General features: G+C 34.9%; 1 protein-coding gene across 1 annotated transcript in view; it reads right to left on the reverse strand.

Moving 5' to 3' along the window:
* Positions 1-5,506: 5,506 nt before the first annotated feature.
* mgl (megalin) overlaps positions 5,507-17,473 on the reverse strand; it is a 511,712-nt gene continuing 499,745 nt past the window's right edge. Inside the window, exons 49-56 of the mRNA XM_067093356.1 lie at positions 17,153-17,357; positions 16,672-16,909; positions 15,829-16,080; positions 14,496-15,551; positions 14,120-14,272; positions 10,982-11,237; positions 10,744-10,852; positions 5,507-7,080 (exon numbers count right to left, since the gene is read on the reverse strand). Of these exons, the coding sequence (XP_066949457.1) occupies positions 6,715-7,080; positions 10,744-10,852; positions 10,982-11,237; positions 14,120-14,272; positions 14,496-15,551; positions 15,829-16,080; positions 16,672-16,909; positions 17,153-17,357 (2,635 nt within the window). The 3' untranslated portion in view covers positions 5,507-6,714. The remainder of the gene's footprint in view (positions 7,081-10,743; positions 10,853-10,981; positions 11,238-14,119; positions 14,273-14,495; positions 15,552-15,828; positions 16,081-16,671; positions 16,910-17,152; positions 17,358-17,473) is intronic.

The raw sequence follows: 17,473 nt of genomic DNA on the forward strand, positions 1-17,473 counted from the left end.
CTCTTTTGATGCAAACTTGGGCTATGCATGCCTTGTACAGGCTATATGAGGTGAAACTAGAAGTACAAAACTACCCTTTGATATCATTTGGGAAGTTAAGTTCTTTTCTTTACATGTTCTTAAGGGAAACAAGTACTTTGTAGGATTATTTAATTATGGTCATAAGATGGCATTTTTGCTATAGGATGCTACACTTTGCAGTTAACAAAACAGAACTTTCAGCAGTAGCTCTATAATTGATGAGATTTATATGTTGGGGAAGGGGCTTTTAATACATTTTTTTAAATGATAAATATTCAATTTCCAAACGATTCCCAAGAGAGGAGGTAATGAAAGTAAATCTCTGTGGCCTGTGTATTGTGAACTATAGCATTGTACTTAAATTATGGTAAGGTAATAAGTGTAAGGAATTCTATTTCCAATTTTAATTTGAGGGTACTTTCGAGTGGAATGAATGTTAATTGTGTAGTAGATTAAATTTCCATGTGCTGCATAGTGTTTCAGATAGCATATTAAGAAAATTGTTGAAGTTTTGAATGTTAACGATAAAGAAGGTGCTAAATAAATTATGGAGGGAGTAAGTAGGTTGTTTGTACACAGCTAAGTGTTGAGAGATCAGTTTCAGAGCACAGTCATTTTATAGGTGATATGCAGTATGAAAGAATGGGTATTGCAGAGTTGTTTATATGATGATGCAACTGATTGTATTATACTCATTTGAAGTTGACACATGAACTAAAGTATTGTCTCTTATGGCATAGGCTTTGACACACACACACACACACACACACTAAAATCTCACTTTTAACGGACCCGGAACCAGCGGACATAGCATTTAATGGACAAAATCAGGCCAAGGTTAGTATAAGAGAGCTAAATTACAAAACCATCAGTGTACAGTATAGGCTAGCTTTTGCAACAACAGGTATCTTATGAAATATTGGTTATGTAAAGATGATGTTATTACAAATGCTGTTTTACGTACTGTATCCTTAGAAATTAAAAATAAACGAAGTAACAAAGCCGATTCTATATCATGTTTTTCCTACACACGTCGCCCAAAAGGGAAACATTGTGTTTACGTTTCATCGACAATCACAAACGTAATACAATAATGTACGATAATAATTGTTCATATGGCTGAATTGTTCTGAAGTTATGTATCAACAAAATAATAATGTATTTGTAATGAAAAATTAGTAGTACTGTTATCCTAAGTGTTATTACTATTGTAATTTCACAACCATTAAAATTTCTGAAAGGTCACAAAGGTAAATGTTGCTGCAAGCGCAACCATAGCTCGATGTTTACATTTTTTCAGTTGGCCTTGCATAGATAAAAGTTAATTTCATTGATATGGAATTAGTCCTCTAATAGGCTATTTATTATGAAGATATGCCAATAATATGTAAGGTAAAAATGGATTTATTATCTTTATCAGTTTATTCCATAATAAGAATCTTTTCATGTGTATTGGTGGCTACTTTATTGGACGATCAGCTTTAGCGAACGACCTTCCCCCCATTAGTCCATTAAAGCGAGGTCTCACCATTATATATTATATATATATATATATATATATATATATATATATATATATATATATATATATATATATATATGTGTATTTATAATCACTGATGTGTTATATATACTGTATCTTACCACAAGGAAGATTAAAGACTGGGTGTAAATCCTGACCAAATTTGGCTTTATTTCTCAGCCATTATCAAAGGACTGATACAGTGGTAGAAATTCACTATATATAAATGCAAGGGGGATAGTACAAAACAAACTTACTGACCATTGGGAGCCAAAACTCCACACCTTACTGTACAGGTGTACAGGGGTGGAGCTGTACACTCATTTGTGGCTGAGGTCAGGTACTCTGTTTACAGATCTGTTTATCTTCTGCCTGTCTGCCACCTTCCTTAACATTTAAATATTTTACATATGTCAAAGTTTATGGATCAAATTTATACATGCCTTGACTGATGTTCATATTCTTTCAAAAGATTTATTTTATAAAACTAGACAATGATGTTTCTTTCCAGTGCATTTTTTGCCCGTGTCCGGTTGATGGCATGATCGTTTTCACTAACAGATAAAAAATTTCTGCTTTTCACTTGTGGATATTTTACACATTTTTATATTGTTCTATTCTCTTCAGTGCTTTTCCAGTTTGACTAATATGAAAGATTTGATAAGTGCATCCTTTAGTATTGTCAGTGGAGTTCTTTTAAAGTATAAGTTTTGTTGCTTTATTGATCTTAAATGCCATATTAGCTCTAAAATTCTTAAATAGATGGAGGATACCTTGCAAATTACTAGCTCAAGGTGGTTTCTGTTCCATTTCAACACAAAGTTATCTATTTATCATCAATGTGTTCAGGGCTACATATATATGTCATGTTCTTAAAAACATGGGTGTAAGAACTAATTTCTTAACTTTATTGATTTGACTAAAATAGGCAGAGATATTGGTAGGTTTTCTGGAAGCACTGTATTTAAATCCATTACTGCTGTGTATTAGGCAATCCAAGAAGGGTAGGCTACTATCCTTTTCCATTTCCATGGTGAATTTTATTGATGGTACCGATTCATTTAATTTGTCAAAGATGTTAGGTACATTAACATTCCCTGGCCAAATGCACATTATATTGATATGTATTTATTTCATGATAACAATCCACAATAGTGTAACGAGAGGATACTTACGAAAAGTTAGTGTGTTTGATTTTAGTTATGTGTTCATTACTGTTTTTGTTCATAATTAGTCTCATTTGATATTATTGCTATGGTGCTACATTTGAATTTGCACTCGTCTCTGATTCTTTTATTTTTACATTATTTAAACTTCACAGTTTTTTTTGTAATAGTTGCTTTTGTTTGGAGATTTAATATTCAGTTCTTGCTTATACAGGCAGTCCCCGGGTTACATCAGACTTGGGTCACGTCATTCAGAATTTACGTCGCTTTTCAAATATATTAAAAAATTGGTTCTGCGTTACAGCGGATGTTCTGAAGTTACTTCGTCGTCTTAGGCCACCATGGAACAATAAAAGTACAGTACATACAACTACAATATAAAGTATAAATTTGGAGGGTTTTGGATGCTCACCACATCAGAATGCAAGTAAAATACTGTACATTACCCGAGAGGATTAAAAGGTAAGGCTTTCATCACTTTATTTCTCATTTTTATAAACTTTTCTTGGGGGCGTTACAGGTTATGTTATTTGCCGGGTTACAGCATGGTGTAGGAACAGAACCCCAGTCATAAACCCGAGGACTACTTGTACTTGGTTTTGCTGTATTCTCTTATGAGAAATTAAATACGTCTTGCAACATAATTTTCAGATCTGCTTATCATCTCTCCTTTTTCTCTTTATATTGCATCCCATGCTTATGGGTGTATACCTGTATTGCAAGATTTTTCTTTGTTGCGAGTTTTCTTTAGTATAATCCAGATCATTCCATGTGTCTTCTTTAGGCCCATGTAACATTGCAATGGCATTAGCTGACTGATACATACTCTTCTTGGTTAGCCATGCTTTTAGGTAGCCTTAGCTACCATTTACCATGGAGTGGACCATCATCTCTGATTGAGGGCACACAGTGGGTCCTCTCTCTGGTTATAAATACTCTCCAGTAGATCAAGGTTACTTGTCCACCTTCTCATCAAGACAAGCTCTTCTCAGTCGATGTGATGAAGCTTATTCCTCTAGCTTGAGCCAGGTCTCCCAACTGGAGGGCTTGGACCTCTCTTCCATGGTAGATTTGTCCATGCTGGTAGGAGCTTTTAATAGTTTTGCCTACCTCATTAACTTTGACCTTGTAAGTTAGATGTGACACTTTGCAGCCAGACTCGGGCATCAAAATGCCTTGTGCGAGGCCTCAGATCAAGAATGCTGAGGAATGCCCTTATGTAAATGGCTATGGTTTGTAGACTTAGGTGAGATACAAATCCCTTTAAAGATCTATGTTTTTTCATAATTAGTGGAGTTACAATTTTTATCATAAACTACACCATCAGTGCTTTTACTGGTAATGTTCTTGGTAATTCAAGAGATTTCCCTTATTTTAGTGATGCAACAGCTTCTATAATACTTGTTGATCTATGAAACTTTCCTTTTCCCAAACCACCTTATTCATCTCGAAGCTTTTCATCAATTTCTTTCTCCAGCCTGTCGAGATTAAGCATACTGAATATTTTCATCACAATTGACATAAGTGAAATGCCTGTATTGTTACCACATTGTCAGGTCACCTTAGCAGACTTTCAATTCGCTATCATTCTGTTTTCTGCAATAGTCTAGTTAGTACAGGGTGTCATTTTGGTTTCAGGTAAAGTCTGCAGTGATTTCATCATAATTTGGTGTTTTCCATCTCCAAAGTCCCCTTGATTCATTTTCAGAAACTGTAAATTAATTCTTTACTGCCATTCACGTATTTACAGTTTCTGGTTTATCAGTCAAATTACCCTTCTTATATCATTCATTCATAATCTCACAAATGTTTTTCCCAGCATTGTCTTTGTTTGTTTCATTTTAATATTTTCTTTTTTTTTCGTCCTTTGATGGGTTATTCAGAAACCAATACCATTCCATGGAATACATGGCTTTGTCAACATTGTGGCTGTGTCAAAATACAGTATCTCCACTTGTTCATCTTTGTTTTACTTTGTGCTTTGTAGACTCAATTACTTAGCATGTTCTTTGTGGTCCTTACTGCCTACTCCCAGAAAATTTTCTGCATGTACCATTTGTGTATTCTTTATTATATCCAATATTTATGTTTCCAGTCTTGTTACCCCATATCTCAGTGCTTCTTTCAAGCAGTTTGATATACATTCTTGAAGTTAAACCAGTCTTCAATGACTGTGTGCTTCTTTTCTAATGTGTTTTCTATAACCAAGTCTTTTTACACATTCAGTTGCAAAGGCCTCTTGATATCTTCAAGAAGCTTTGTGTTTTCTATAACAAAGTCTTTTTACACATTCAGTTGCAGAGGCCTCTTGATATCTTCAAGAAGCTTTTTTATATCAAACCTGGATACTATACTCTGGAAACTTTTTTTGTTGGGTGCTTTTAATATTCATGACATATTGCTGAACATTTCTGACAACTGTTCCTCTGTAGGTCGTAACATTTCTCAGGTGTTGTTTTTCTCTCTTGAATAATAGCTGTTTGATATATCTATCAGAGAAATTCAAAAGAGATTTTGTTTATTGTACTGACACACACAATCCTTGTTTCATAGTTTTTATTTCACGATACAAACCTTTTGTTTCATTGTGTTGTCCTACAAACTCCTTTCATGGGCAATATGATGTACACTGCTTCCATTTTGCCTAGAGAGTCAACCTTATGCAGGGGGAAATGAAAGTGTCTTCTATAACAAGGCATCTTAGCTTGTTTGGGTTTCACTTCAACAAAAAATTTTGAAGTTCTAAATTTTTAACAGAGAATAAAAGCAGGATTCAAGGGATTAGTAAGAAGAGACATCCTATTAAAACTTTTATATAAAACATTATTCATTATTGCACTGCCTATAACAATGGAAACAAATCAACATAATACAACCACATCAGTAAAATAACAAGATAGGACCATGTAACATTATGCAGTACATCTGTGAATGTCAAATATTGACAACAATCATGTAAATGATGGTGAAAAACACGCTTTAATTTACACGATACTGTATACAACTTCACTCTTGCATTCAAAGCTAAATCAAATAAGTCTTCACATAATATATACATACCATTATTTACAGGAATAAAGGAGTCCATTGGTAAAAGCAGTGGTGCCTGTTCAGCATTTACAACTAAAGCCCTAATGATGACAGTAGGGCATAAAACAGGGGGGGGGGTACCTAATAAAATTCACTTCTTACCCTCTACTACAAGGAAAAAAGTGTCAGGTAACCACATAATGATATTAAGTCTATCACTATTCATTAACAAAAGTTGTACATATAATAATATTCTCAAATAAGTACATCAAAAATACTTCTAATCACATGGAATGTCAAATTCATATTTAACATGGACGGCTCTGTTTTATTACAAACTAAACAAATTGGCCTCTTGTTATAAACCTATTTCCAGTCAATGCCTCTAAAACAAGGAAATAAAAAATATACATAATAGAAATAAAACTACAGAAAAGGCAGTATTTCAGGTTTAGGGTCCTAAAAGTAGTTTCTAAAAATTTGAGGATACTATGATGATACACAGTCTACATGTTTGTGTAAAAATAGACTAATTTACAATTTCTCTTCAATGTATTTAATAATAAAAAATACATTGTATATGTGAAAACATTATAGTACCATATTTTCCATGAGCTATGTTCTCTCAATGTTCATTTGAAATAAAAGATGTACAGTGCATCACATATTTCAGTTTCCACATATCACTTTCAACACACCAAGCACCAGAAATTATTTATGGTACCTCATTTTATGAAACAATATATAAAGATTTATTAGTATTTTCTTAAAAAGTGCTTTTCAACACTCAAGTTCTCAAAAATATAATACGGCAGTCAAATCTATAGTTTCTGAAATATAATATTCATCTGGTTTAATTTTGGGACGGCATCCCTAGGCATAAGGTTGTGGCAAATGTAAAACCATTCTGGGTAAGTTGCCATATATGTCTTTTATATATATCTATATTTTATATATATACTTTTTTATACAGTTTTAGCATTCAGAATTATCATCCTCCACCACTAACTTTTGCGTATCTTTACCAGTGTCATTGCTAGAAGGACTAAGTTCTTTTTTGCGAAGCTGAATATTTGGTGAAGCCTTCTGCATCATTGCAGAAGGAGAAAGCACAGCTAAAGCTGGGGCAGCTGTTAGTGGCGTACCATTACTTCCTTCCTGCCCCTCCAAGTTCAGGACTTTACTTTTACTTGTATCTAAGGGCACTTCATATAACCCTTTGGACCCTGCTTGCTCCACAGAACCTCCTTCCATGGACCCAACAGCATCATACATGGGGTTACTGAAGTTATGATTCTTCCCTGCAATTTCTCCAAGGTTAACATCTCCGTCAAGAGGTACCTGTAAAAACATTTGTTTAAATGAAAACCCATTATAGTTTTCCTTCTGGGTTATTAAAAATCAAAATTAATTTTAAAGGGGATTGTGTTGCAGTGAGTTGATAAGGAATTACAGTTTCTCAATTATTTACTGAATTTACATTTAGGCTTGTAAACTATGTGAATAATTTAGTAAAGGCCAATACCTTGCCATTTACATACTTGATATGTTTGTATGAATGGTCTACAACCTGGAATTTTTAGCAGTGAAATATTTAAGTATGGATTACATAATTTTATATACACAACACCATACCTTTCTATTTTTCACAATATTCAAAGTATTTTGAATCTTACAACATGAATGTTGATGGAGAGGCAAATGTTTGCAAATGAATGTTAATGGAAAGGCAATTGTATGCAACACATTATACAACAATGTTCTTGCTTTTCTTGGCAGAGACTTGGCCTTGTAAAGTTCCATAGCACAATCAACATATCCTCTCCAGGGGATATGTTTCTCACAGGCATGTGTCTAACACTCTCAGTTTGAGCACCTAAGATTCGGCAGAGTGATATCTTTTACCTCAACAGAAAGGTGCTTGTCTCAGCAACAGCAGATTAAGGAAATCTGTAATCTGCTGATCAGATACTCCAACTGGACACGCTGGTAAACACCTGAGGGGACTTCCACAGTCTGAAACACAGTGATATCTTTTACCTCAACAGAAAGGTGCTTGTCTCAGCAACAGCAGATTAGGGAAATCTGTAATCTGCTGAACAGGTACTCCAACTTGACACGCCGGTAAACACCTGAGGAGACGTCCACAGTCTGAAACACAATGTCTTGAACTGGAGGACTACCTTTGCAGACAAAGCAGAGACACTTCCGAGAGCCCTGATGAATGGCTACTTGAAAGTATACATCCTGTAAGTCTAACAAAAAGCATGAAGTCACGAACCTACCACTGAATGTGTAGCTCCCACTTGGAAAAAATCTCTCCAACATGAGTAAGGGATTGTTTACCAATCTCTAATACCATTTTGCCTTCTCTACCATGAAAAAGCAACTGCAAAAAACCCGGAGACCAGTGATCCAAGACTCACACTGTGCCTTTCTCAGCCAACTCTTCCATTTTGCCAACAAGTCCCATGATTTCCACTAATCTGGAGAGTTCTTATTAAGAAGGAACAATAGCAGTCTTGGAAAGGACTGGCTGAATGTCCTTGAAGAGGATCCTGTGTCCATCCCTAAGGAATGATGGCTGCCACCTTGCCCAGTGGTGTGACAGGCAACCCCCTACTTCTGGCAGTGGAGGCAGAGGATTGCCACTCATCAATCACCTCCCTTCTTCCCCCCTCCCCTTCCTGGACAGACATGAGGAAAGGATCAAAAGGGACACAGATGACTCCCTGTCTTTCTTGGATAAAGCAAAGATGGGGCTTCTTTATCACACCAGACATGGAGGGCTTTGCCAAGCCTGAAGGCATGGCAATAGGTGACTTTACCTATGATTAAGGTTTGAAGGACACTGCTCAGTTGAAGATTGTAGAGGATTGTTCACACTTTCTTGAATTTATACTACTGATATTTTAAGTTGAATATTTGCCCGAGCCGCCTCAAAGATCATGTAAACAAATCAACAAGTGAACAAACAATTACAAATCTGTTATCCTTTGGTTTTAACAGAATGGAAAATAACATTGGACCATAACTAATGCAGCAATTGTGTGGTACTAAGATTACAAAACATTTTACACAGGCTGGATCTCTAAAACATCTCCAGGTCTGCAAAGGCGCAAACAACAGATGGAAAGGTCTTTCGCCAGGCATTAATGAACATATTTACCTCTGCACTCATTTGTCAAGATGAAGATAAAACAAACTCAACCCCAGAGTATACTTCCCTTTGCAAGCCATTAGGAGAGAAAATAACTCAGTTACTTTAGATATTATGGATACAGTGCAGTTAATACTAATAATTGCAAGTCCATATAAGCTGTAGCTTTAAATCATTAAATAAGCTACAAATATCTTCACTGTTGTCAAGAAGTGACCACTCTCACTCCCATATTACTTGCACCTGTAAGTGATTTGAAGGAACCACTACATATAATAGTATAAAGACTTGGTCTGCTATTGTTGTTATTAGGCAGAATCTCAAAACTGGTGCAGGATGTAAGAAAGGAGTCATTATCCATTCCACATTTCTAGAATCCTGTCTTCTGAGAATCTCAAGACTGGTGCAGGATGTAATAAAAGGAGTCATTATCCATTCCACATTCCCAGAATCCTGTCTTCTGAGAATCTCAAGACTGGCGCAGGATATAAGAAAGGAGTCATTATCCACTCCACATTTCCAGAATCTTGTCTTCTCTTATGTCCACTTTACTACAGGGTTCCACCTGCCACAATGATGTCAACAAAGGCTCCTTGAATGTCAGCCAGTGCTGCACCCATAACACCTACACTCTAAATGCCAAATAATTGTTAACAAGTATTACCATCACCAAGCCAGGAGGAGGCACTTGCCTGCCCCACTGACCTAAACTTTTGCAAGGAGAGAAATAGGTCAGCCATAAAATCACCAATGACAGGAAATGCATGAAACACCACCTTCAGCCATTAAACCAATGACAGGAAAAGTATGAAACACCACCTGGAAGTGGGTGGATACAAATGACATCCATAGATTTCTAATTTAATATTGCTGTATTGTGGAAAACCCACTTATTGCTAAACTTCTTGAGGTCATTTGCAAAAGACTGAGGAAGAAACAATAACCATGTGATTACATAAGTGTGTTTGGAAAGAATTAAAAGACAAGTACAACAGTTCCTGTAGTATATTGTGCTCCTTACCCTTCTGTCTCTGCTTATACAGCAGAAAAACTGTTTATGAATGATCCAGTGTCACCATTCAAAATTCAACAAAGTCTGTGATTATTTTCATAACACATCAAAGAATGCATTGGGCATGTTCCATCATTATTGGATGAAACCTTATGCATGTTAGACCATTTCCATATTTCAGAGAAAAATTATCTAATTAAGAAAAATAATGCATGTTGGCTATGTATGTTAGCGTGCAAGAATACTGATGCTTATGCAAAATCAACTCTATAAAGGATTGTACACCTAAGAAAGAGCACTAAAGCTTCCACTCTATCAGAAATAAAACTTAGTATGGTGTAAAACATTTACATTCAATAAATAATAACAGAGGACTGTAGAAAGTTTTAGGATTTATATATAATGATTGAATCACAAGAATGATGAAAGATTCAATGAAATCTTCCCTTATCAGGGGAAAATCTCTTGGTAATGGTTATAGGAACCCAATCAGTAGTTTAATAAAATTCTGAATGGTCAGTTTCTTGGTCTTCTGAGAAAAGTTAGTAAAAAATAATAAAAGATTTTTGTAATACACAAAGACAACGTTAGAAAGTTGAGACGTTTCACTGTTACAAGTCTGAAGCTACCCAAAGTGACAATGAAAATCTGGTTTTGACTAAACAGCACTTTTGCAATAGCTATGGATTAAAATAAACATTATCCTGTTAAAGATAAAAAAGTATTTTGGCAAAAATGAAACATTTTAAAGCCAAGCAATTATAAACTGTAGCTGTGGAATTACATTAAATATCAAAACAAAAATGATAAGAAAGCATTAGAAACTACTCACTCCATTTGCACCATCATGTGATGCCATAAATGATGGGGGTCCAATTTCAACATTAGTTCCTTGTCTAAATACCACACTTGAACCTGGTAGCCCTCTTCCTTTTAGGGTTCTGTAAAGTAAATTTTAATTGAAGTGAGAATCTGAGTAATTGCTTAAGGTTTAGAGTTGATCTAGTTCCATATAATCAAATCTCATTCAATTATATATATTGAATGTTCCAAAAATTTAGCGTACTTACATGTGCCGACGATTAAAGAAGACATACAGAGCAACAAGGGCTGCTAAAACCAAGATAATTAGTACAATAGGAACAATGACAGTTGCTCCAGACCATTGTGGGGGAGATATATGTCTACGAGCAACAAAGTTTTCACATAATTCCCCAGAGAAGTTCTCCAGGCATTCACATAGCAGAACATTTGAACTGTTCAGGGTGCAGACTCCTTCATTTAAGCATCCACATCCAAGGGGTTTAGGCTTAACAGGCTCATGGGCTGAAAGAAAAAGAAACATTTGTCTCTATTTTACTTGTAATAAAACTAAGTTATTCTAACTTAATACACATTGAACTGTTGGGTTAAACAATTATTTGCTACATTCAGCTACACACAAATCAACAATAAAATACCAGTTTAAGTATATTTTGCAACAAAGAATATTAATTCATTTTAAGATGATTTCATTGGCTACGTTTACACTTTTTTATGCAGCTAAAGTTGCATAATTTCAAAAGAAGGAAAAAAACCACATTACACAAAAGTGAAGAGCAAAGTATCAAGTCTTCTTTTTGTGATCCTAATTCTGTTGACTTGCACTGTCAGCGGACATTGGAAAGATCATTGTATTATTCTCCCTCATACTGATGTCATTCTATTTTAGAGTTGTGCTGTCATCTTACTATTTCCTCCAGTGATACTCCTCCTCATACATCTTGCCGACTTTCTGTTCCTACTTGTCCATTGATGCTAGCCCACCCATCAACAATGAATGTGGCTAGAGTGTTAGATTGGACTCCTCCAAGGACAGTATTACTGGAAAACTTAGATATGGAACCTGTGGAAAATATAATCCTACTCCAGGATGATACATCCTTCACAGAGACCCTCGGCTGAGTCTGCAATATCCTTAGGATTGGACACCCTTCTCTGCCTCTGATGCTGCCTTGAGAGATGAGGACCAGAAATCTACATCTAAGACCTTTGAGCTTCTATATCTTAAGCTGTGCTATTAACACTTCAGTCTATGTTTTGTAGTCAGTTTGAGATAATTAATCAACTAATCAATTCCTCAGAGTTTAACGATCGAGGTCTTGTACTCAATAGTGTATTGTGACATACTTTCCTTTAGTTTTTTCAATTTCTTTTTGCACATTATCAGTTTCTAATTTTTCATTAATTAAGTCAATTTCATCTGCAAGGTCCCTGGGTCAGCATTCTTGACTCTCACAGGGTTGCTTTGAAGGGTTTGTCTATAATAAATATTTTAGATTTAAAAGGATACTCAATTCCCTGAAAACTTGACTGGATAAACAAAATGTTCGGACTCTGAAATTATTTCTTTCAAGGATTTGTTTCCAAAACCTGATATGCATTGTTTATGGAAAGCAGGACAATCATGTACAATGTTTAATTGTAAACTTTGCTCTGCATTCTGGGACTGGATCATGAGTGCTATTCAAATTCCCACTTATCAAAAATGACCAATTCACAAGCCAGAATACTGCTACTTCAGGCATTTTTGTTTTCTTTTTGAATGATAAACCAATCATCCAACACTTAATCTTATTAATTTTACACCATGCTCTTTCTTATCTTTTCATGTGTACTGTAGATAATAAAGCTTATTATTTAACCTTTTAATGCTGAAGCCCTATTTACAAAAACGTCTCCCGTATGCCGGCGGCGTTCGGTGAGTTAGTGCCGAAGCGGAAAAAAAGTTTTTTTTAAAAAAATCACAGCACGCTTAGTTTTAAGTTCATTTTTGGCTCATTTTTTTTGTCATTGCCTGAAGTTTAGTATGCAACCACCAGAAATGAAAAAAAATATCATTATCATATATAAATATTGGAATATATGACAGCGAAAAAAAAAACTCGTATATAATTGTATACAAATTGCGCTGTAAGCAAAACGGTTAGAGCTAATGACTTAATTTTTTTTAGTTGTATTGTACACTAAATTGTGATGATTTTGGTATATAACAAATTTTAAAACGATCAAAGCAACACAGAGAAAATATTATCACAAAATGATGCATGAATTGTAAGCGGGCGGACGTAAAAATTTTTTTTTCAAAAATTCACCATAAATCGAAATATTGTGCTAGAGACTTCCCGTTTGTTGAAAAATGAAGCTAATTGATTGAATATTACTAGACTGTAAGTGTTTTAGCTTACAATTGCAGTTTTCGACCATTTCGGTCGAGTTAAAGTTGACCGAAAGTCGAATTTTTTCTATTTATCGTGATTTATATGAAAATATTTCAAAACTGATAAAAGCTACAACCATGAGTTATTTTTTGTTGTGTATTGTAAATGAAATTGCGCACATTTACATATATAAAACTTTATGCATCGACTAATATAAAACGGTGCAAATATTACGACAACGAGATGAAAGAATTTCTGAGATGTTCGGCCGAGTTACCACGCAGACGTAAGGAAAATGTTTTTTTAAAAAATTCACCATAAATCGAAATATTGTGCTAGAGACTTCCAATTGGTTGCAAAATGAAGGTAAATGATTGAATATTACTAGAATGTAAGAGTTTTAGCTTACAATTGCGTTTTTTGACCATTTCGATCAAGTCAAAGTTGACCGAAGGTTGAAATTTTGGCAGTTATCGTGATTTATATGAAAATATTTCAAAACTGATTAAAGCTACAACCATGAGTTATTTTCTGTTGTATTGTACATGAAATTGCGCACATTTTCATATATAAAACTTTATGTAACGGCTAATATAGAACAGTGCAAAAATTACGACAAAATGACGAAAGAATTTCTGAAATTTTCGGCAGAGTTACAGCGGGCGTAAGAAAAAGTTTTTTCAAAAATTCACCATAAATCGAAATATTGTGCTAGAGACTTCCAATTTGTTGCAAAATGAAGGTAAATGATTGAATATTACTAGAATGTAAGAGTTTTAGCTTACAATTGCGTTTTTCGACCATTTCGGTTGAGTCAAAGTTGACCGAAGGTTGAAATTTTTTGTAGTCGACGTTTGCTACGTCCACTCGGCATTCAACAGACAATTTTAGTCGACGTTTGCTATGTCCAACAGGTGTTTAAGGGTTAAATAAATTGCTTTTTGGATTGTTCCTGAAGAATATTTGCATCTCTAAATAATAAAATTTGTTTAAAATCCATATACATACGAGCATCACATATAGAATGAGTATCTTTCAATCCTTTGTTGTCTGGGCAAGCACACTTATAGCCTCCTGGAACTGTGAGACATAAGTGGGTACAAGGAACATCACGCTGGCATTCGCTTGTTGTCGACGTGTTGTAGCGTTTGTCTGCAAAAACTATAAAAAAAAAAATACTATCACCAACATGTACAAAACAGAGAAAATTACTCTAAATAAATTTAAATATTTACAACAAAAGTTCAGGAATAATTATTCTTTTAAAAACAGAATTGCTTTCAATGATTTTTACAAGATAAAATCAAAGAAAAAAAAATTGAAATTGAAATGCCAGGTAAAAAATTCCTAGGTAGGTAATCTGCATTTAACAAATTATGCATACCTTTAATGCCTGAAGGATTCAAAAACTCGCCAGGAAGTTTGACAGGAACTCCACGACCAAATTTATCCATTTTGAAGATTTCGCCAGAGTCTCGTGTTACCCAGTACAAACTTGATTCAAAGACATCAAGAGATAGGGGATGTTTTAAGTGGCTACCAGATGCTACTAGCGTTCGCTTTGAACCATCTTCCCTCATCATTTCAATCTTATTCAGTTTTGCATCAATCCAGTATATAGCGTGTTCCATAGCATAATCTATGGTTAAACCTGTTGGCTGGCTGATAGAATCTGAGACTAATATTCTTCTCTTGCTTCCATCCATCCATGAAGTTTCTATTTTAGGAATTGACCCAATATCTGTCCAGAACATTATGCCATGATCGGGATCAACAACAACAGATGTAGGATCCTCTAATCCAGTTGCAATGACCGTGTGACGATATCGTCCATCGATGGTAGCGACCAATACAGCACCACGTGGTTTATTTCCAGTGCGATCTGTTTCGGTCCAATAGAGGTTCTTGGTGGCCCAGTCAACTGCAATACCAGTTGGTTTTGCTCTACTTTTAATTTCTAAGTTTTGGGCATAACCTCTTGTTACATTTGCTCTCTCTGGCGATCCAGGCAGATATGACCTTTCTATAGTTTTACCATACGCATCCGTCCAGTAAACAATGCCTGACCTGGGTTCATAATCCAGTGATTCAATACTATCTCCCTTAACAACACTCAGTGCCCTATTGGATGTCAAATTGAAAGCTCTAATTTGAGGACTATCCGAGTACACTAGAGTAATAGCTCCTTCAGTTAATCTACATACACCATTAATCTCTTGAGTGAAACCTTCACGGCATGAACAAGCATAAGTTCCGTTCAAGTTTGTGCACAAGTGAGAGCAATTATGAGTGAATTCTGCACACTCATCAATGTCAACACAACGTTTGGGATTGTCTGGTGATATTCTGAATCCTCTGAAACAATGACAAACATAACCGCTACTTCCAAGATCTGAACAGGTCTGTTCGCAGCCACCAGTTGTACAATTTGAAGAGTCATCTGTAATTAAAATGTAAAGAATTAGAATCTAAAAGCAGAAAAACTCCCAATAATTAACATGCAGTATACAATAAATACATAGTGAAGGTGTATCTAAATTACACAATTCATTGCCTTACTTGACCTTCAATGTAAATTGACAGTGTTTAGTTGACTGGCAGTCTGCTTGTGCAGTACTTAGCAAATATAATTTCAATACTTGTGAAGAGTAACTTCAAATGCCTTGGCCAATTCATGCCCTAACTTTAGACCATCACAGATATTTGCCAATACTTACGGCATCCTAGTTCATCCGAGCTATCCCCACAGTCATCAGCATGATCACAAACTTTACTCTTGTCAATGCAGTTTTCGTTTGCACAGCGGAATTCATTGAATATACATGGTCTTGGTCGATGTGAACATATGGTCATATTATTTTCATCAGAGCCATCACCACAATTGTCAATACCATCACATTTCTGATACAGTGGAACACACTTATGGTTATTACACTGGAAGCGCCTCAATGTATTGCAAGTGTAGTTACCTTTGGAAAGAAAGAATTGTATTATTAATGATGAAAACCACATAAACCAAAGGAAACTGTTGTCTTCATATATAATTACTAGCTTATGGATAACATACCTTTGTTTCAACACTTTAAAACATATTTTAGTGTATCCCTTTGCATTTAAATTTCCAATTTGAAATTATTTCTCAAATCTGTAATTTTTATTCTCTAGCTGAATTCTGTATGAAAGACAAATTTACCACATTACATTTACATTCATTTACACTAATACCAAAGAATTGAAATAAAAACATTGTAATTGCACTACTCAGAGAGTTCCATCAAAAAATCAAGAAACTAAAAATATTTTGTAACTATAAGTTTCAGATTAATTAATAAATGTAATTCTATACTGCAATTATACACATGTACACATGTTTTGGCACAGATGTACTGTGCACAGGAAAAACAAAGATTAAGCATCTTTGACTTGAAATTGTAAAAAAAAAAATGGTTTTATTTTGACTTCACTTCTGTACTTGATGGCTCACTTGATTAACACTTAATACTAGACTACCAGTACAAATTATTTTTAAATATAAAAATAAAAACAAATGCTAAACTTACTGCAGAGACTTTCACGTTCATCTGAATTATCATAACAGTCACTAGTGCCATCACACAAATCTCGCATGTCAACACACAAGTGGTTGTCACACTCAAATTTCTCTTCTGGACAATATCGTTCTCCAGGATATCTCGGTGGACAATCAGATTCATCACTGAGATCATGGCAGTTACGTGCCCCATCGCATTTGAAGTGCTCTGGAATGCAGTGCCCTGATACACACTGGAACTGTCCTTCCTGTAAACATATATTATCAGCATTATTATACAATTTTACTAGACACTATTTTCAATATGCAATTCATGGGATTCAGCCAAGTAAAATCAACCTGTGACAGTTTTTTTCATTAAGAGAATTCAAATTAAAATTAGTTTATAAAATCCTGAACTAAAGTGAAAAACTGAACTCATCTTCAAAAGAAGTCAATCATTTACATATCCTGTATATTTTTCATCACTTTTACAGCAACTTATGCCTTACCCTGCACTCGTGCTGGCTGCAGTTTTCTTCATCTGATTTATCACCACAATCATTATCATGGTCACATCTCCACCGACTTGGGATGCATTTGTTGTTGTTACATCTAAATTCACTCTCAGAGCATTCCCTGTACTGAGTATGGCACATTTCTTCATCCTCATCAGAATTGTCTCCACAATCATTTTCAAAGTCACACAGCCAGCGTCTACAGAAAAAACAAAATCAGATATAATTGGCATCTTAAATATTACAAGCACTTGTATCATAAACCTTTTTCTACTCTACATAAACATTCCTAATTAGTAACCAGACAACCATGTT

The sequence above is a fragment of the Macrobrachium rosenbergii genome, chromosome 50 (assembly GCF_040412425.1).
Source record: "Macrobrachium rosenbergii isolate ZJJX-2024 chromosome 50, ASM4041242v1, whole genome shotgun sequence".
Classification (NCBI taxonomy): Eukaryota; Metazoa; Arthropoda; class Malacostraca; order Decapoda; family Palaemonidae; genus Macrobrachium; species Macrobrachium rosenbergii.